The sequence below is a fragment of the Pongo pygmaeus genome, chromosome 18 (assembly GCF_028885625.2).
Source record: "Pongo pygmaeus isolate AG05252 chromosome 18, NHGRI_mPonPyg2-v2.0_pri, whole genome shotgun sequence".
NCBI classification, from domain to species: Eukaryota; Metazoa; Chordata; class Mammalia; order Primates; family Hominidae; genus Pongo; species Pongo pygmaeus.
The window spans coordinates 2386892-2408028 of record NC_072391.2 but is presented as its reverse complement, the minus strand read 5'-3'; the positions used below and the strand labels follow the sequence as shown (position 1 = coordinate 2408028).

Below are 21137 nucleotides of genomic sequence, written 5' to 3'. Positions count from 1 at the left end.
GCTCTGCGTGGCCTGGTGCAGGGCTCCCGTGAGCAGACGGCCCATGGGCCACGAGCCAGGTATGTGGAAGAGCCTGCGCCTTCTGTCCTCCAGGCCGGCCCAGTCCAACAGCATGGCTCAACTGAAACCACACCCAGAACTCGGAGAGGGGAAGACCTCGCAGTGGGGCAGGCCAAGGCCAAGCCCCTCCACTGCCATCACAGGTTTACAGCGGAGCAGAGGGGCAGGCTGGATACAGGCAGCCCAGGCCACAGGTCAGGGGACCCACACCAGGCCACAGGAACAGGCTTGCTGAGGGTATCAGAAAACCCCAGGTCACAGTGGTTTGAAAAAGAAGTTTATTTCTCAGCCATGTAGGCAGGAGGAGGCAGTCCAGGGCTCGGTCACCTGAGGTCTCAGGGAGGCAGGCTCCATCTGCTGCCCCGTCATCCTGGTTCACACCTCCCTCCTCATGGTCACCTCTGTGTTCAAGGAAGTGCTTGGCCGGGCATGGTGGCTCACGCCTGTAATCCCAGCACTTTGGGAGGCCGAGGCAGGCAGATCATGAAGTCAAAAGATCGAGACCATCCTGGCTAACACGGTGAAACCCCGTCTCTACTAAAAATACAAAAAAAATTAGCCGGACATGGTGGCGGGCACCTGTAGTCCCAGCTACTCAGGAGGCTGAGGCAGGAGAATGGTGTGAACCTGGGAGGCGGAGCTTGCAGTGAGCCGAGATCACGCCACTGCACTCCAGTCTGGGCGACAGAGCGAGACTCTGTCTGAAAAAAAAAAAAAAAAAAGGAAGTGCTCAAGTTCAGGCTGGGGTAGGGTGTGTGCAGTGGCCTCCGTGAAGCATGTGTCACCCCCAGGCAGCTCCCTGCTGCACCTGGACCCACCTGTGCCCTTGGCTCACTCCATCTTGCTGGGTTTCCCATCTCTGTCTTGCTGGCTGCTTTCAGAGACCAGGCCCAGAGTCCCCAGGACTCAGGTGACCTTGGCTACCCCGGAATCCTGGACTAAAGATCTGCAATAGAAATGTGTCCAGCAGGGAACCTAATGTGTCCAGCAGGGAACCATCCTGTTTGCTTTGCTTTTCTGAGTTCCTACGACCAACCGGCCAGGGCGCACTGTGGGGCACAGGGATGCAGGCCTTGGAGTATGGCCACTTCTGCCTGGGGGTGTCCGGGGGGTTTCCTGAGTGAGGTGGGGTCTCACCAGCTCCAGGAGACACCACTGCCATGCACAAGGTAGGGGTGGGGGTGGAGGATCACCTCCGTGAGGACCCAGACCCCACCCACTGTGGCTGTGGTGGAGACTGCAGGTCTGTCTCAAGACCCCAGGCCTGACACCATGGTGGAGCTCCCGTCGAGCCACCTGTCTGCAGGGGGCTCTGGCCATTAGTGCAGCCAGGCAGAGTCTGGACAGCACAGGCAGCACCAGCCTCCATGCAGACCAGTCTGTGTGGGAGTGGGGGTCTCAGAGGGCCCAGCCAGCCTATGCCATGAGCATGGTGCTGGCCCAGAGGAGAGCTGAACAGCAGCTGGGTTCAGCAGAGGGTTGCAGAACACCAGGTTCTGCAAGAGCAGAACCTGGAGGTGACGGAGAGGGGATTCCACCAGGCCAGCCTGGGGCTTGAACCCCAGCCAGGGCAGCTGCTGTCTGCTGCCCCACCAGGTAACGCACCAACCCAGCTGCTGTTCAGCTCCCCTCTGGGCCAGCACCATGCTCATGGCATAGGCTGGCTGGGCCCTCTGAGACCCCCACTCCCACACAGACTGGTCTGCATGGAGGCTGGTGCTGCCTGTGCTGTCCAGACTCTGCCTGGCTGCACTAATGGCCAGAGCCCCCTGCAGACAGGTGGCTCGACGGGAGCTCCTCCATGCGGGAGATGGCCCAGCACTGCAGTCACTTAGGCTGCTCACCCCTCCCTGAACTGAGATGTCCCTCCCTCCAGATGCCTCCCCCGAACCCCAGCATGCTGGGCATGCTCTGGCCATCCCACACAGGGGGATCAGGGTGGGAGGGCTGGAGGCTGCCTGTAAGGGGCAAGGCTTCCTCCAGGAGGTAGGATGGGGTGGGGCAGGCGGGGTCCCCTCCTCACCTGATGGGCCCTCGAAGCCAGGCTGTAGGCAGGCAGGAGGGGGCTGAAGCAGTGGGGTCAGGCCCGGGGAGCGGGGGCCCTGCCTTCCTTCCTCAACACACGGGGCTGCCCAGGCCCCGCTCCTGGGGCCGGGCCCACACCCCACAGACACTGGTGTCGGAAGTTCGGCTTGAAGGAGCTCCACATGGACCAGCCGCAGCTGCCCCTGGGTCCGCCTGGCCCAGGCAATACCACAGAATCACCAAGGCTCATCTAGCCATGGGCCCAGCCCCAAGGCCCTGAGAGGCATCCCAGGTGCCTCAGTCACAGTCCCAGGCAGCTCAGGTCCCAAGCGGCTCACAGTCACCATCCTTGACTTCATGGTAGCAGAAATGGAGTGCTTTGAGCTTGTGATGAGCATAGGCTCCCAACCCTGGGAGGGTCCAGATGTGCCCACTGGAGAGGCCCCAGGCCCTGATGATACCCACTCCTCAGACATGCAAACCTGGAGCCAGGGAGGCCTCAATGAACTGCATACTCTCCCAACAGACTAAGCTCACCCCACACCAGCGCAAGGCCCTTTCAGACCCAGCCTGGCCACCCCAATGGACCTGGCCAGCACCTCCCCCAGCCCCACCCTCGCCAGACAGGCGCCAGGCTGTGGTGACCCGCCTCTCAGCAGCTCCTCCTCTGATGCCTCCCTGGGGTCGAGTCGTTACCCCCTCGTCCACCCGACTGGGCTGCGCATGGCCTCAGAGCAGAGCCAGGTTTTAGTAGTGGGTAAAAGGGCTCCCTTGCTGTGCTTTACCAGAGAATGCAACACCCCCAAAGCTCCTTCGTGACGCACTGTGACCTGCAGCACCACCAAGCCCATCCCCAACCCTGTGTCCCAGGCCACCAGCCTCTGAGGGCAGGCACTGCAGGAGCCACCGGGCCACAGAGGATGGAGGCAGGGAGGACATCCTGCCTTCATGAGGACATGCTCTCAAAGACAGAGCCGCCCCAAACTGTCAGCAGGTGACCGTCAGCTCTGGGAAGGCAAGGGGAGGAGCTCAGGGCCGTGGCCAGAGCCCACGAGAAGCCCATGCCCAGCACTGCAGGGCTCTGGCCACTGCCTAATGCCCTCCACAAAGCCCTGCCTGCCCCTCTAGCAAACCAGGGCCCCTGAGGCTCCAGAAACCCCAGCTCCACTGCCCTCAGCCTCCATGGCTTTAGCAGCCTGGCTCTGGGGCTGAGCTCCTGGAAGGGCAGGGTGCGGGTAGGCTCCTGAGTTTTATTTTCTCACATTTCTTCCAGACATGCTTCTGCTGATCCTCAAAATGGCAAAAGCCAGGATGCTCAATTCTCAAAGCTCGACAGCTGATGGCACATTTGATAACAAAAATCATAATATTTAGAAACAAATTTGATTAAATTCGTAAGTGCCTGAATAAATCATACTCGTAGATTTAATATAAAATGTGTGAAAGCTTATTTGCAGGCCAAATGACATTACTGCAGAGCATTAAAAACCAGCAGGGGGAGGGCTGTCGGCCGAGCTGGTGCTGCGTCATGCCCACCCACATCATGTGGGGTCACCAGGCTGCCCCTGCCCACCAAGTGTCAGTGGGGCCCTGGGCACGGTCTCTAGGTTTGAGGCCCTTTAGCACCTCTGACCACTGGACTCCAATGCCACCTCAGAGAATTCCGCCTGTGCCTGCCTGGACCACCGAGGCTGCCCCCTCCCCTAGCGCCGACTCTGGGGCCTCTTCAGCAGGGGGGCGGCCCCTCTGTTCCACTTAACCTTCCATGCCTGGGCACAGCAGGTGTGACAGTAATGCAGACAATCTAACTCACTTTACATGTCATCAAACTCAAATCCAACGGGGGTACCCAAACCAGACTGATGGGCCTGCCAGCCTCCACCCACAGGAACACACTGGTGACTTACTGCAGCAGACTCGGGAGGTAGCTCCTCCTCCTAGCTGCCTTTGTCCCTAACTCCTTGGACATCCCTTAGCCCAGGGTGAAGGGTCAAGGACACACCTGACGCCCTCAGACAGGGCCAGAGGGAGTGGGTCTGGGCAGGAAGTCACCAAGAGCTGGCTTCCCACACAGGGAAGAGGGCAGTGATTGCAGACCACATCCCCACTATCTATCCATCCATTCACCCACCCACCCACTCCGGGTCACCAAGTTGCACCCTGTCCTTTGACATCTAAAGTCTCCAAGTCATGCTGGTTCTCTCCTCCCAAAGATCGGCTTGAATCTGTTCCCTTCTCCCTTCCTTGCTGCCACGAAGCTGTTCAGACAAAGTCTGAAGCTCAGCGCACCATCAATCCCTCCACAAATAACCACAGGGCAACGACTGCCTGACAGGCACAGCAGAGAACAAAACCCGCCCTCGGCCGGGGGCGGTGGCTCACGCCTGTAATCCCAGCACTTTGGGACGCCTGGAGCGAGCACTTTGGGAGGCCAAGGCGAACCTAGGAGAGGATCACGAGGTCAGGAGTTCGCGACCAGTCTGGCCAACATAGTGAAACCCCGTCTCTACCATAAAAATACAAAAAAGTTAGCAGGGTGTAGTAGTGTGCGCCTGTAATCCCAGCTACTCGAAAGGCTGAGGCAGGAGAATCGCCTGAACCCGGGAGGCGTAGGTTGCAGTGAGCCCAGATCGCGCCGCTGCACTCCAGCCTGGGCAACAGTGCGAGACTCTGTCAAAAAAAAAAAAAAAAAAAAAAAAAAATCCGCCCTGTCAGTGTGGGGCGTTGACGCGGAGCCTCCTGCTTGGACCCCTACAGCGTCACCCCCCTCCTCTGTCCCTGCCAGAGGCGCCACCTTTGGACTCTCCCAGGGTCGGACCCTGGTCGACAGTGCTCCCTGCCCGGACCCTGCACCGGCCGATGGATGAAGCCTCGGCGCTGCGCCGTTCACACGCTCCGTGCCGCTGCCGCAAAGCTCGCGCGGGCCTGCGAGGCGGTACCCGGGCCTCCCTTCTCTGCTTCCAGCGAACCTCGGCGCCTGCTGTTCCCCCGCTGGTCGCGCCCTTCTATTCGGGTCTCAGCGGCAGTGTCACCTCCCCGGAGAGGCCCGCCGTTGCACCCCATCTCCCATTCTCAAGCTCGTTGCTCTTCCTGCCCGCACAGCCCGCCTGCCGCGCCCACCCGGTGGAGGTCCGCCTGCCCGGAGGCCGCGTCCACGGGAGCACCCCAAACGCCACCAGTGGATTTTCACCGCACGAACGCACGCCCTGCCCCAGCCCGTCTCTCCGAGCTACTTCCGCCCTGCGGGCCCCCACGCCCCGCCACGCAAGGCCGCAGAGCCTGCGAACCCCTCCTCTGCGACCACCCCGCCGCCCTCAGCATAGCCCGGCCCAGAGCCCCGCCTCCACCGCCGGCGTCAGGGGCCGGAGTCCGCCCGGGCGGGCCCAGTGCGCCCCCGCAAGGAAATGGGCAGGGCAGGGCGCGTTAACACCCTCCGCGCCGAAGGACGAGCCTCGGTCATCGCGCGGCCCTCCCAGGCTCAGCAGACTACCCATGTGCCCGCTCCAGCAAGCGTGCAACCAGCCCGGTCAGTCCCAGGGACTTTACAGGCTAGAAGACACCTCGAACGTCCCAACGCGACTCCCACAAACTGCCTTGACTCTTTAATGCTTCCCCGCTGGCGCCCATTGGGCCAGGCGTTTACGTCATCGCTGCGCGCCGGGCAGCGGCGACTTCCCGCTCCTTGACTCTGACGTCAGAGCGGCGCCGGCCTCGGCGGCTGAGGAAAGCAGGAGGTGGTGGCGGCGGGAAGATGTAAGTTGGGGCGGAATCCGACCGCATCCGTGTTTCGGGGGCTGCCCGTCAGGCCCGGCAGGACGCATCGTGAAGCCGGTCCACTCCTCAGCCCCGCAGTGCGGCGGTGGCCTGGCAGCGCGGTGCGGGCTCCGAGAAGAAAGAGTGTGGCCCGGGGCGGGCGGAGTGGGAGGTGTCGAGGCCGTGGCCCGGAAGTGGTCGGGGCCGCTGCGGACGGAAGGGCGCCTCTGCTTCGTCCGCTCGGCGGTGGCCCAGCCAGGCCCGCGGGACTCAGACCAGTGGGGAGCGCGGACTCCGCCCTTGGGGCCCTCCCGCCGGGCCGGAGACCCAAGCCCCCAACGCCAGGCCCTGCCCTGGAAGCGCTCGCGGCCCGGCGCCTGGACGGGGGAGTTGTGAGTGAACGCGGACGGAGAGCGGCGAGGTCGGCGTGTCGGGCCGGTGTCGGCGGGCGCGGAGTTTCTTTGTGGGATGCGGTGGAAGGTCGGCCGATCCCCACTTCGGAGTCATTAATTCAAACGTGTACTCCGCGAACGTTTCCCGGAGTCCTGTGTGCAATTATCGGCGCTAGGCCGTGGGGATACGGCCCACTATGGACCGAGCACGGTGGCCGAGCTCAGTTTGATGGGTTACCCCAGAGGGGGGGATACGGGAAGGTTAAGGTTGTTGGAGGAAAAACGTGGAGTAGGCTTTTTGTCTTGATTCCGCATGAACTGTGCCTGAAATGTACTTTTAAATGGGGAAGGTGCTCTGAAGATTTGTGCCGAAACGCCCTCGTCGAGATTTAACTAATTGTTCTCTCCTCTCTCTGGCTGTTGGACGCACACCTTTCCGGAGGATGGGGGAGGTAACCGAGGTCCTGAGCCGGTACCTGAACTTGGGTGAACAGAGAACCTCAACTTTTGCTTTCTAGCACTCGACCGCACCCAGCAAGGCGTCCGCTTACTGAGTGGTTCTTAGTGTTTGGAGTGCTTAAGAATAACTGGTGGTGGTTGATTTCACAAAGTACATTCGGGCAGATCTTTAGTTCTGGGGTGGTGGGGCTGGAATCTGCGGGTGTGACCTCCACTCTAGGTCTGTGCTGTCCAGCAAAGTAGCCATTGGCCACATGTGGCTACTAAGCATGTGAAATACAGCTAATCAAAACTGAAATGTTAAAACACATACCAGTTTTAGAAGACTATGAAAAAAGTAAACCTTTATTAGATTTTTATGTTGATTATATGTTAGAAAGATAATATTTTGGATGTGTCAAATGTTAAAAATTAATTTCACCCATTTTTGTGACGTGGCTACTAAGGAATTTCAGGTGATGCTTGTGGCTCCTCACACTGTTTCTACTGGACAGTGCTGCTGCGGGTGATCCTAAGGCGGGTGGGTGCAGGAACCCTGCTGAGAGTTCAGAAATTACGTGTAACTTTGGAGACAAGTGTCTGTGGGGGAAGGAGCCTCCGAATGTGGAGATACAACTCTTGTTCCTAACATTTATCGAGTCTTTAATTAATGCCCTGGGTAACTATAAGGTTGGAACTGTAATTGTCACCATATTGATGATGAGAAACTTGAGAAAGGATAATAACTTGTCTAAAATTACACAGTAAAACCTCAAGTCAAACCCAGGCCCTCTGGCTCCAGACTCTAAATTATACTCCGAATGATACTCACTGATTGTCCGAGGACACCAACAGTGCTGAGGCACTATCTCTGGGTGTCTGCAGAACCTTACTGTTCTAAAGCAAAACATTTTACCCCTGGACAAGAGCAGCAAAGGTGGTGTTCGGCCCTCCTTGGCTCTCATTTGACTGTTCAAAGCCAGGTGCTTTTCTTTCTTGGGTCAGAACATGTTTTCACCAGCATTTTGAAGCACCCCTGGCATGCACTGCACAGGGAAACCAGGACCACATTGGTGTGCTGTGTCCTTACCAACTGGCTCTTGGAGAAGGTGAGACAGAAGTAGCTGAGACTCAATTCCTGAGAGCTTCACTTAACAACTCCTGCAGCTTGTGCAGAGCCTTACTGGAAATACTGAAGGCAGAGGTCCCTGGAAAATAGGGCCCATAACTAATTAGTAATTTGTTTTTGAGTAATTTGTTACCGTTATTTGAGCACATTCTGCAGTCCAGGCATTTGGCTAAACTCTTACATGGTAGGCAGTTTCTCACGCAATTTCAATGCCTACTTTTTTTCTCCATCTTATTTTTGAAAAATGTTAAAAAACACAGGAAGGTCGAATTATGCAGTTAATACTCACATAAAGACCACTTAACGGCCAGGTCTAGTGGCTCATGCCTGTACTTTGGGAGGCCGAGGTTGGCGGATCACGAGGTCAGAAGTTGGAGACCAGCCTGGTCAATATGGTGAAACCCTGTCTCTACTGAAAATACAAAAATTAGGTAGGCGTGGTGGCATGCACCTGTAGTCTCAGCTACTCAGGAGGCTGACGCAGAAGAAACGCTTGAACCCAGGAGGCGGAGGTTGCAGTGAGCCAAGATCGCGCCACTGCACTCCAGCCTGGGTGACAGAGCAAGACTCCATCTCAAAAAAAAAAAAAAAAAAATCAGAGGTTAAGAGTCTATAAGTTACGTTTCTGCTCTATTTGCTGTATGGTGTATCTAGCCACCCATCAATCTTATTTTTTCTTTAAAAGTAAATTGCAGACTTGCATGCGTCTTCCCCTGCACTCAATATGCATATTATTAAAGTACAGTGCAATAACTGCTTTTTAAAATGATTCTTCTACTGCTTTTTAGATGTTCATATGGTACATTTCATCTGCTTGCTTTTGGGTATTAAGTGTTTTGATGCTGGTACCAGTCACTTTTGAAATGATTTTTGCTTCCAGTCACATCCAGTGTATCCTAAGGGGAAATTGCAATAAAACAGGAGATCTAATCCTATCTGGAGACCACCCTTGAGTTAGGTTTTTCTCTGTTCTGCATGTGAATGTGGTACTGTGGCATTTTGAAAGGACCGCAGGAGCTCATCAAACTTGTGGGTGAAAACCGAATTGTTCAGCCTGTAAAATAACAGTGATGGTCTCCATCATCTCCATTTTTTTAAGGAAAAAGATAAGCTGGGGCGACAGTTGTGCCTGTGCCTCCTGTGTGGGGTAGAGACGCCTCCATGAGCACATGGGGACTGTCCCTATGTGTTCCTGACTGTGTGGACACTCATTGTTTACCGTGCTCCCTTGCTGCCTTTTTGTGTGCTCAGCTTTTGACTGCAAAGTAGACTTATTGCCTTGCCAATCCGTTCACTCTTTAAACCCTTTTATCTTGTTATTAGGCTGCTCTTTGGCGTAAATTGCAATCGATTAGGGATCGTTTCTCAGAACCAAGTTAGAAGTGAGAGTTCAGATAAGTGAGGCCGCCATTGCTGCTTTGAACACCTCAGAAGGGGAGAATGGATTTATCAGGAGTGAAAAAGAAGAGCTTGCTAGGAGTCAAAGAAAATAATAAAAAGTCCAGCACTAGGTAATCCTTCCGTAAGATTTTTCCAGTGCTACTTGGGGGTGCTTACTGCTAGGTACCCGCAGAAAGGGGAAAGTTGAGAATGTTCTGCATTCTACAGTGAGTGTTCTGGAGCCACAGACCACATTGCTCTGTGGTCACCTCGGGTCTCTGTGGCCCTGCTGATGCTGATCCCCTGTTTTGGGTTGTGCTGTTTGGGTTTGGTCAGAGGAGCACGCAGTCTCACACTCTTCCTCACCATCCAGGGCTCCTTCACCTACCAAACGCAAAGACCGCTCAGATGAGAAGTCCAAGGATCGCTCAAAAGATAAAGGGGCCACCAAGGAGTCGAGTGAGAAGGATCGCGGCAGGGACAAAACCCGAAAGAGGCGCAGCGCTTCCAGTGGTAGCAGCAGTACCAGGTGGGGCGGGCTGGCCTGGAGCCTGGAGAGGACCTGTGCCACAGCCACACCCCCACTCCCCACAGATGGCTCGGTTTTCTTGATTATTTACAAAGAAAACACATCCTCTGATTGTTAGTAGAGACCCTAATTTATGGCAGACTGGCCAGGTGCAGTGGTGGCTCATGCCTGTAATCCCAGCACTTTGGGAGGCCGAGGCAGGAGGATTGCTTGAGGCCTGGAGTTCAAGACCAGCATGGGCAACAAAACAAGAGCTCGTCTCTACAAAAAAAAAAAAAAAAAAAGGAGTAATTTGTAAAATTAGCTGAGCATGGTGGCATGCATCTGTAGTCCCAGCTACTTGGGAGGGCTGAGGCAAGAGGATGGCTTGAGCCCAGGAGTTTGAGGAAAATAAACAAAACTAGCCGGGTGTGGTGGTACACGCCTGTATTCCCAGCTACTCGGGAGGCTGAGTCAGGAGGATGGCTTGATTCCAGGGGGTTGAAGCTGCAGTGTGCGGAGATCATGCCACTGCGCTCCAGCTTGGGTGGCAGACCCTGTCTCAAAAGAAAAAATCAACCTAGCCTGGGTCAGCATCAGCCAGCAGCTGCCTTCCCAGCCTGAGTTGGCAGTTCTGACTTTTGCCAGAGTCCTTTGCCTCCCAGCAGGAAAGGCTTCTGTATGGGTAGAAGGCAGCCCGTCACCTCTGTCCTGTCCCACACACAATGTAACACCTAGGGCTCTGACTTGCTGGGGGATTGGGGGATGATGTTTTCCCCACTGGGGAAAGCAGTGAGGCCTGGAGGCACCCGAACAGCAGCTTTCTCCTGGGGGGAGCGCAACAGAATTGGAGGAGGCGTCTGTACTGTGAGACTTGGTGTGTGGTGGTTGTAACCCCTCATCTTGCCCTCAGGTCTCGGTCCAGCTCGACTTCCAGCTCAGGCTCCAGCACCAGCACTGGCTCAAGCAGTGGCTCCAGCTCTTCCTCAGCGTCCAGCCGCTCAGGAAGCTCCAGCACCTCCCGCAGCTCCAGCTCTAGCAGCTCTTCTGGCTCTCCAAGTCCTTCTCGGCGCAGACACGACAACAGGAGGCGTTCCCGCTCCAAGTGAGTGCCCTGTGCATGGGAGCTAAAGTTTACAAGCTCGGGGCTACAGATTTACCACTGAGGTTATAAAAGGGACCCAAAAGGAGTCTTTCTGTGTTAATAGGATTTCTGAGACAGGAATGATGTACGTGAACTAGCAGGAAAGTCTTCCTTATGAAAATTGTCACACAAGCAGATGAGAGCTTACTCGAAAGGCGTCTAGTACATTTTGACTTGACAGAAATTGTTTCTGGTGTTTTGTTTTCTCAATCAGATCCAAACCACCTAAAAGAGATGAAAAGGAGAGGAAAAGGCGGAGCCCATCTCCTAAGCCCACCAAAGTGCACATTGGGAGACTCACCAGGAATGTGACAAAGGTGAGGATCATGGCTCTCTCCTGCGGGCAGTGGGGTGTGGACAAGCAGGCCTGTGCCTGCAGGTGAACTTAGAATGTAGCCTTTTGGAGGACTAGGGTGGTGGCACATGGTTTGAGTAGAGCATTGATTAGTTCCTCTTGGTGAACCATTAATACATGTGTCTAGGTGATTTATCCCAGAACAACACTGGTACTCATCAGATGGAATGTTTTACCCTGCCAAGGTTTTAGTCATGATGTGGTGAATTCTTTGCGTCTGACATGACTGACTGGTAGCTGGCATTCGAGTGACCCTTCTTTCCCTCTAGGATCACATCATGGAGATATTTTCCACCTATGGGAAAATTAAAATGATTGACATGCCCGTGGAAAGGATGCATCCCCATCTGTCCAAAGGCTATGCATACGTAGAGTTTGAGAATCCAGATGAAGCTGAGAAGGCGCTGAAGCACATGGATGGAGGTGGGTGACCCTGCCACACACCCCTGACCTCTCAGAGACCTGCTGCCGCTAGGGGCTTTCAAACTGATTTCCAACTGGGCTGCACTTCTTTTTGTTTGTTTGAGATGGAGTTTCACACTTGTTGCCCAGGCGAGGTTTGGGCTGCTATTTCTCCTGGCCCAATAACAAGATGCACATTAACTGAGTAGGTGGAGTTTTTATTTCTGCAACCAGTTGCAGGGAAAAGGCCTGGAAATTATTGCCAGACCAACTTAAAATTACAAAGTTTTTCAGAGCTTATATACTTTTTAAGCTATATGTCTCTACATATGTGTACATTTATCTAAAGACATAAGTTATTGACTTTTAATCTATTAACTAAGGATTGAGTCTTAAAGACCTTCCTCTGGAGCCTCAGTAAATTTACTTAATTTAAATGGCTGTAAGTGCTGGGGTAATTACCCTTACTGTGCCTTCTGCTAAATCACAGAGGTTTGGGGAGTTTTCTTCCCAATAAAACTGGCTTAATCCTAAATGGGTCCTGACGTATTCTTCGTTATTTTGTTATGTTTTAAGGCCCAGGAAAGGCCTAAGCTAAACTCTTAATGGGCTTTTCTTATATCCCAGCCTTTGTATAAGGGCCTTGGCTTTTAATATTTAACTACTCAGACAGTACTAAAACACTTGTTACAGAGGCCTGCGTTAGTGAGACCTGGCCTGCCAGTATCCCCACTGTCAATTTGCTCATGCTTTTTATCATGCATGTATATTTATTTATTAATCACGAGAATCGTAGGGAGATGGAGCATTGTAATCTTTCTGGCTGCTTCCTGCTGAGAGAGGGTTGTCGTCATGGGGCACCGAACACAGCACTGGAATGGAAGAGGTCGATTTGTTCCCGGTAGCACTTTCTGTTTTGGGGGCTTAGAGGCAGCACCTGCTGAAACGTAATAGTATGCAACAGCAACACATATAAATAGGTTGCTGCTGTTTTCTTCCAAAGTTTAGTCTTCAATTTACAGGGCTTGAGGAAAGCACAGCTTAGATTTCAGTGATTTCCAATTAGGAAAAAGGAAACGAAAAAGGAAAAAATTGAAAACAGTGTTTGGGTGTAGTATAGTTTTTGAAACAATTTTTTTTTTTTTTTTTGAGACGGAGTCTCTCTCTGTCGCCCAGGCTGGAGTGCAGTACCACCATCTCGGCCCACTGCAAGCTCTGCCTACCAGGTTCACGCCATTCTCCTGCCCCAGCCTCCCGAGTAGCTGGGACTACAGGTGCCCACCACCACGCCCGGCTAATTTTTTGTATTTTTAGTAGACACGGGGTTTCACCGTGTTAGCCAGGATGGTCTGGATCTCTTGACCTTGTGATCCACCCGCCTCGGCCTCCCAAAGTGCTAAGATTACAGGCGTGAGCCACCATGCCCGGCCAACAATTTTGTTTTTTAGCTTCCCATTTTTATTAAAAGACAAATAGGACTGGTATTTACTAAAAGACAAGTAGGACTGGTTTGCTTTATTATACTTGGCTTAATTATTTGTATACAGTGGAGCAAGAATCATAATTTTTTCTATAGGCCTTTTATCTGAGATAATACCTTTTTAAACCCAAGCCCAGCCATGGATATGTACAGTTAAATACCTATGAGTTGGGTGAAATCCTCTCCTCTTGAGGTTCCAAGATAACTTGAGGTTTTTGTCTGTTAGAAAGTGACATGTTTTACTTCCCACAGATTAGAAACCCTGTACAGGGACTGTGTACACAAAATAGGCCAGTTTTTTATTTGTGTTATGTTACAAAAGAAAACAGATTTTTATTGCACTTATGCAAATAACTATATTGCGATAAATTAAGAATACGTACAAATAGACTGGGCAAGATGGATCACCTGAGGTCAGGAGTTTGAGCCCAGCGTGGCCAACATGGTGAAACCCCGTCTCTAATAAAAATACAAAAATTAGCCGGACATGGTGGCACACACCTGTGGTCCCAGCTACTCAGGAGGCTGAGGCAGGAGAATTGCTTGAACCTAAGAGGCAGGGATTGCAGTGAGCCAAGATTACACCACTGCACTCCAGCCTGGGCAACAAAGTGAGACTAGGTCTCAAAAAAAAAAAAAAAAGAATGTGCACGCACACACAAATAGTTTCCAAATTCTGAAGAAATTAGGTAGAGAGAAACAAATATGTTCCAAGTTTTGTTCCTAGGAGTATACTTAATTGTTGAAAGCTCTTAATAGCTTAAAACTTTTTTTTGACTTTGAAAAATAAAAGGATTAGGAATATTTTAAGCAAAAAGTTAAAAAGATTACTTCAGTGTTCTGTTAGTTCAGTTTATGCAGTTAATTTCTGCCCTGCTTGATATTAATGAACACTTTACCTCTCTCTCTCTTTTTTTTTTTTTTTTTTTTTTTTTTTTTGAGACAGAGTCTCGCTCTGTCGCCGGGGCTAGAGTGCAGTGGCGCAATCTCGGCTCACTGCAAGCTCCACCTCCCGGGTTCATGCTATTCTCCTGACTCAGCCTCTCGAGTAGCTGGGACTACAGGCGCCCGCCACCACGCCCAGCTAATTTTTTGTATTTTTAGTAGAGATGGAGTTTCACCCCGTTAGCCAGGATGGTCTGGATCTGCTGACCTCGTGATCCGCCCGCCTCAGCCTCCCAAAGTGCTGGGATTACAGGCGTGAGCCACCGCGCCTGGCCTTATTTTAGCTCTTTAAGAGTCCTGAATGTTTTTCCTTCATTCTTATGTCACAATCTGCAAAGTTATTAGAAACCTGTATTTAAGAGCACCTGTTAGAACTCTATAGCTGATTGTAAAACCACCTTCTAAAAAGGATTAAAACAAGACAACAATTGTTTATGGATGACAAAAAGGTTTTAGGGCAGCCATAGTTAAAGACACAACTGACGAGAAAATGTGTTAGCTCTGTGGCACACGATAATTTAACATAACAATTATAATTATTACTGATAATGTACACTAGGATACAGTGCAATTGTAGGAGTTTTACGTGATTTTGGGACACATATCAATAACATTTATACAAAACAGCCCAAACAAAGCCAAACCCCATTTTATATTTGGCAGTGCTTCCTGTATGATTTTTGGTACTAAATAAGCCAGGTTTCACCTTTACATCAGTGTGCTGTTAATGTGAAAACCCAATCCCTTTTTTTTTTTTTTTTGAGACTGTTTTTTCTGCTCTTGTTGCCCAGGCTGGAGTACAATGGTGCAATCTTGGCTCACTGCAACCTCCACCTCCTGGGTTCAAGTAATTCTCCTGCCTTAGCCTCCCGAGTAGCTGGGATTACAGGCACCCTCCACTATATCCAGCTAATTTTTGTATTTTTAGTAGAGACATGGTTTCACCATGTTGGCCAGGTTGGTCTTGAACTCCTGACCTCAGGTGATCCACCCGCCTTGGCCTCCCAAAGTAGCTGGGATTACAGGCATGAGCCACCGCGCCCGGCCTAAACGTAATTTTAATGCTTAATTTACAGAATTTACAGAACTTCAGCCAGCATGTTTACATACAGAATTTTCTTTACAATCAACCTCCCACACCTTTTTTTGAGATAGAGTCTTGCTCTGTCGCCCACGCTGGAGTGCAGTGGCATGATTTTGGCTCACTGCAACTTCCACCTCCTGGGTTCAAGCAATTCTTCTGCCTCAGCCTCCCCAAGTAGCTGGGATTACAGGCTCCCGCCACCACACCTGGCTAATTTTTGTGTTTTTAGTAGAGATGGGGTTTCACCATGTTGGCCAAGCCTGTCTCAAACTGCTGACCTCAGGTGATCCTCCCGCCTCAACCTCCCAAAGTGCTGGGATTACAGGCGTGAGCCAACGCGCCTGGCATAGATTCCAGTTCTTAGTGGGTGTGTGATTACCGAAAAGATGTTTTAGGAACACCTTTTTTTTGTAGCTCCAGTTTAAAGGAACACTATTCTTGGGGGAAAAAAAATTAGCAAATACACGTAGATTAACATTTTAGGGAGTTTCCAATCTGTTAAAAGCTTAAGGATCAAATTCAGGTTTCTTACATAGAATACATTTGGCTTTTTATATGGGAATATTTCCTTTAATCATTTTTGAGAACCAGAAGTTTCCCAGTATTTCAGCATTTTTAGTTTATTTTGCTGAGTGAGTGGATTTACTGAATTTATACAGTTTATTTCTCAAACACTTGTATCTCATAACCATTCATGACGTTTATAGCTATTTCTATCTGGCAGAATGGTTTTAAAAGCACATGGACTGTTGTGAATAGTTTTGGGTGGCATTTTGTCCTCAAGTCAGCATTTTGAGGAATGTGGAGTCGTCTCTGCTCCACTCCCTGCTGCTGTGACTGAGGCGGCTGGTGCTGAGAACACGGCCCACAGTGCTGTCTGGGCTGCCAGGACTGATGGGGAGTGGAGTGTGCGTGCCCCAGAACTTTCCGTCTTCTGAGGCCCTGTTACAAACTGTATAAGTAGCTTAACTGGTTTTTTTCAATAATTGCCCTTCAGACATTAGGAAAGTTTCCTTGATATTTGGCTAACTTTTCTTTCAAGTTACTTAAGTCCTGAAATGGATTAGGAGCTCTGTGCCCTCACATCAGCTGTTGGCCTTGTAAGTCACACCTTTGCTTTGGAGTCTGCTGATTATCTGCTATTTGACAGTCTGAGCGCTTTCTGAGCTAAAACCCAGGTACCTCCTGGGTGGGCGTGATTATAGATATTCCAACTTTTCTTAAGATTCTGGCAGGATTTTTTTTGTGTGTCCCCCCTACTGTCTTTGAATGGAATGAGTCCATGCTGTCTCCAGAGGAGATGAGAAGAGGTTGGCCTTTACTGGCAGCTACACAGAAGATGGATTTTTCTTCATTATTGTAGAGTCAGTGCTGTGAAATCCCTAATTTGGGCTAACTTAGGCTGAGTTTACTGAAGTTAAACCTCTTAAGTATGTTCTGAATACATAGCCACATGCCGGAGTTAGTCCCCATGTGCCTTGAAGGTAGGAGTTGAGAAAACAAAAGAGCCCTTTACCCATTAGGGCACAGAAGGAGCTGTGCTGGGCCTCCCGGTAGCCCCAGCTACCAGACAATTCTTGAGGTCGGGGTGCCTGCTCCCCTGGGGTTCCTGGGTTTGCACCTCTATTTCCTTTCCTCTCTCCCTGGAGCCCACATCCCACACTGCCTCTCCTCGCTTCATGCACATGGCCTGTGTTTCAATGCCATCCACATGCAGAGCCACCTCTCTGAGACTGCTTGTTTCCAAACACAAAGTCCTTGGCATCTCCTAAAACTTCCCTTCATGTGGCTTCCCACCGGAGCCCCACCTCTCCGTCAGTGGAAGCTCATACCTCACCACCCCCATCCCATCCATCACCAAGCTCTGGCAATTTTACTTCCCAGCTGTTCCCTGAATCCTGCCGTTTCCCTGCCAAATCATTTGATGTTGATTCGGGCCCCTCTCAGTGCTGCAGAGCCCTCCTAAGAGAACTTCTCCTACTTCTCTTAGCCCCACACCCAGCCTGCCTTGGTTGGAGGAGAAGGAAGCGCAAACGCAGATACTACCTGCATGGTCCTGCCAGGAGGCCCCACCCTGGCCCTGGGGCCTTCTGTTTGCCTGTCACTCGCTGTCGATGCTACCTTCTCTCACCAGTGCTTTGGGTCCTTCCCCGCACAGGGCCCAGCATAGCCCTTCTCTTCCACCTAGCAGATTCCAGCACATTCTTTTCTTTTTTTTTTTTTTTTTTGTCTTGAGACGGAGTCTCAGTTGTTGCCCATGTTAGAGTGCCGTGGCATGATGTCAGCTCACTGCAACCTCCTCCTTCTGGGTCCAAGAGATTGTTTTGCCTCAGCCTCCCGAGTAGCTGCGATTACAGGCACACGCCACCATGCCTGGCTAATTTTTGTATTTTTAGTAGAGATGGGGTTTCACCATGTTAGCCAGGCTGGTCTCGAACTCCTGACATTGTGATCCACCTGCCTGGCTTCCCAAAGCACTGGGATTACAGGCATGAGCCTCCGCATCTGGCCTCCAGCACATTCTTTAGCTCTTGACTTGGATGACTCTTGACCTGGGAGGCTGCCTCGACACGTGGAGATTGGTGTCTCCTGTTAGTTTCTATGCCTCTTTTCCTCATGAAACATTAGTCATGATGGTATTTCTGTGATTTTTTTTTTTTTTTTTTTTTTTTTGAGATGGAGTTTCCCTCTTGTTACCCAGGCTGCTGTGCAGTGGCACGATCTCCGCTCACTGCAGCCTCTGCCTCCCGGGTTCACACCATTCTCCTGCCTCAGCCTCCCGAGTAGCTGGGACTGCAGGCACCTGCCACCTCGCCCAGCTGATTTATTGTCTTTTTAGTAGAGACAGTTTCACCATGTTAGCCAGGATAGTCTCAATCTCCTGACCTCGTGATCCGCCCGCCTCAGCTTCCCAAAGTGCTGGGATTACAGGAGTGAGCCACCATCCCCGGCCCTGTTTCTGTGATTATCTTACATTGTCATTGTCCCCCCAGGCCTGTCTCTTTCACTGTGGCATGCATTGTCTAGGGTAGATGCTTGTTAGATATTTTATGACTTGCTCTCTTTTTCAACAGGACAAATTGATGGCCAGGAGATCACTGCCACCGCCGTGCTGGCCCCCTGGCCTAGGCCACCCCCCAGGAGATTCAGCCCTCCCAGGAGAATGTTGCCACCACCGCCTATGTGGCGCAGGTCTCCCCCACGGATGAGGAGAAGGTAAACAGTTTGTAGTTTCAGTGGACTGATCAGGCCACAGACCTCATGTGACCGCAGTGACTATCAGGCCCTTTATTCAGCCCTGCCTGCCTTCCACTGCTGTGTGGGCTGGCAGAGAGCAGGAGCCCTTCAGAGCTCATGGAGAGAGCAGGAGGGCCACAGCTGCAGTAAGCCACAGGCAGGGGACGCCCTAGAGTTGCACCAACACAGCTTTGTGAGTCTGGGCAGTGGCGTGGTGTGGCCTCCCCAGGAGACCACTAGACCTGTGAGCCCAGGTGCAGGCCCACTTTTTCTGAGCTAACAAGAAGAGCTAGGAGAGGGAGAAGTTGAGGGTCAGAAGAGTTGTGGGGCGGGGGTGGTAATCCCTCGGCAGAGGCCACAGTTCGGCCTTCCCTTGCCAGTGGTGAGCTGTGCTTTCAGCCTTTGGGGAAGAGGAGGAAAGCCTGGGCTTCTGCCTTGGGTCTCACAAGCACCCGTTCCCAAGAGCTCAGGGCAGGCCCATCAGGTGGGACCTGTCTCAACTTCTAGTATTAAAAAGTAAAACTTCTGCCGGGCACGGTGGCTCAAGCCTATAATCACTTTGGGAGGCCGAGGCGGGCAGATCACGAGGTCAGGAGATCGAGACCACCCTGGCTAACACAGTGAAACCCTGTCTCTACTAAAAATACAAAAAAATTAGCTGGGCGTGGTGGTGGGTGCCTGTAGTCCCAGCTACTCGAGAGGCTGAGGCAGGAGAATGGCGTGAACCCGGGAGGCGGAGCTTGCAGTGAGCAAAGATCACGCCACTGCACTCCAGCCTGGGCAACAGAGCGAGACTCCGTCTCAAAAAAAAGTAAAATTTTGTCACGTGTGGTAGCAATCGCCTGTAATCCCAGCACTTTAGGAGGCCAAGGTGGGTGGATCACAAGATCAGGAGGTCGAGACCATCCTCGCCAACATGGTGAAACCCCATGCATACAAAAAATATAAAAATTAGGCCGAGCACGGTGGCTCATGCCTGTAATCCCAGCACTTTGGGAGGCCGAGGTGGGCGGATCACGAGGTCAGGAGATCGAGACCATCCTGGCTAACATGGTGAAACCCCGTCTCTACTAAAAAAAAAAAAAAAAATTAGCTGTGCATGGTGGTGTGTGCCTGTAGTCCCAGTTACTTGGGAGGCTGAGGCAGGAGAATGGCATGAACCCAGGAGGCAGAGCTTGCAGTGAGTCAAAATCACACCTCTGCACTCAGCCTGGGCAACAGAGTGAGACCCCATCTCAAAATAAATAAATACGCACGCACGCACGGGTGCACACACGCGCGTGCTGGGCGTGGTGGTGCACGCCTGTAGTCCCAGTTGCTTGGGAGGCTGAGGCAGGAGAATCGCTTGAACCCGGGAGGCAGAGGTTGCAGTGAGCTGAGATCGTGCCACTGCACTCTGTCCTGGAGACAGAGTGATATTCCGTCTCAAAAAAGTAAAACTATGGGGAATTGCCCAGAAAGAAGGTAGCTTCCCCCTACAGCCTGAGCTACTCTGATGTGGTTTCTCCTCCTCCTGCAGGTCCCGCTCCCCGAGGCGCAGGTCCCCCGTGCGCCGGAGATCACGGTCCCCGGGCCGCCGCCGCCACAGGAGTCGCTCCAGCTCCAACTCCTCCCGATAAACAGGCCACTGAAGTTCTCGCCCCTGTAACTTATACCCCACCCAACTCAGTTTTGTCACTTTTCTAGCCAAAGGAAGATCAGTAGGAAAGCAAACCCTTTACTCTGACAGGATTTGCAGGCAGCAGTCAGCACCCCTCTGCCAGCCGGGCTTTGGCTGCAGAAGTGCTGTTGGTTTGGATGCTGTGTGCCTGTCAAGATTCCCTCTGGTTTTCTGGCTAGAAAGCTCACCCGTTTCCAGTTTCTAAGAGTCAGTTCAGTGGCAGAGCCACCAGGGACAAGTGAGGCTCTTGGGGGTGGTTTGACCCTGCTTACCTGGGAGCACACTTTTCCCTTCCCTGATGATCTGAGATGGTGGCCAGGCCAGGCCATGCCATTGCTGTCGCTGGGCAGTGTCCTTTTGGAAAGGGAGCCGCCCCAGGTAGCTGCCAACCCTGTTAGGCCCAGCCTCTCGAGGCCTCTTGTGACTTCAAGGGACACACACCCCCAAAGATCCTCTCACCCATGGTAGTTGCGCATGGTTCTGTCTGTCCGTGCACCCATGCACACACCCCACCCCACCACTCTACTCTGAAATTGGTTTGGTGAGTGAGTTGAGAGCCAGCTCTACGGGGTCATCACGCAGCCATGGTTGTGCCTGCCCTTCATGGTGGTCTTTCAGGTTATCTTGGCAACATGTACATTGCTTTTATTTTTTTTCTTTTTTGCTTTTATTGTACAGTCAGTACTATAAAATTTCTCTTTGAGTTTTATACCTTTGTAGCATTTTAGATGACATTGTGTTTGTACTTTGTTGTGTAGAGTGAAAGAATTGTGTTGAATAAACCCAAGATTGGAATGCATGTATAGTACTGGGTTCACTGCCTTCTCACTGGTCCCCTCGCCCCTAGTAACTTTCTGTTCCTCACCATCCACAGTGGCACCTCCGACGCTTTCAGCCAGGAGAACCTAGGGTTTGTGTGCTGTGGGTACCAGGTTGCTCCTATGGTGGACAAATAGAAGGAGATGGTTTTATCACCACCTCGGAATGTGTGTATGTTTTCAGACAGACTCTCCCTGTCACCCAGGCTGGAGTATGTACCATGGTGCGATCATAGCTCACTACAGCCTCCAACTCCTGCTTCAGTGTCCAGAGTAGCAGGGGCTAATTTTTTTTAATTTTTTAATTTTTTTTTTTGAGACAGAGTC

At 51.9% G+C, this 21137-nt stretch overlaps 1 protein-coding gene across 10 annotated transcripts; it reads left to right on the top strand.

Annotated features, from left to right (window-relative positions):
- The first annotated feature begins 5456 nt into the window (after positions 1-5456).
- RNPS1 (RNA binding protein with serine rich domain 1) lies at positions 5457-20791 on the top strand. Of its 10 annotated transcripts, none has more exons than XM_054454821.2 (8): positions 5476-6318; positions 9121-9308; positions 9551-9706; positions 10599-10790; positions 11044-11146; positions 11454-11607; positions 18170-18311; positions 19852-20791. In XM_054454821.2, exons 2-8 carry the CDS (start codon positions 9238-9240, stop codon positions 19949-19951), a joined length of 918 nt encoding a protein of 305 aa, XP_054310796.1. In that variant the 5' UTR covers positions 5476-6318; positions 9121-9237; the 3' UTR covers positions 19952-20791. The 10 variants fall into 10 exon arrangements, with proteins under 10 accessions (XP_054310798.1, XP_054310796.1, XP_063511406.1 ...); XM_054454819.2 differs by having other exon boundaries at positions 5828-6230; XM_063655332.1 differs by having other exon boundaries at positions 6014-6259.
- Positions 20792-21137: the final 346 nt, after the last annotated feature.

Coding starts and splice junctions, on each gene's coding strand:
- RNPS1 (XM_054454821.2), top strand. CDS start 9,238: ATGGATTTATCAGGAGTGAAAAAGAAGAGCTTGCTAGGAGTCAAAGAA. Junction 9,309..9,550: donor AATAAAAAGTCCAGCACTAG/GTAATCCTTCCG, acceptor CTCACCATCCAG/GGCTCCTTCACCTACCAAAC. Junction 10,791..11,043: donor AGGAGGCGTTCCCGCTCCAA/GTGAGTGCCCTG, acceptor TTTCTCAATCAG/ATCCAAACCACCTAAAAGAG.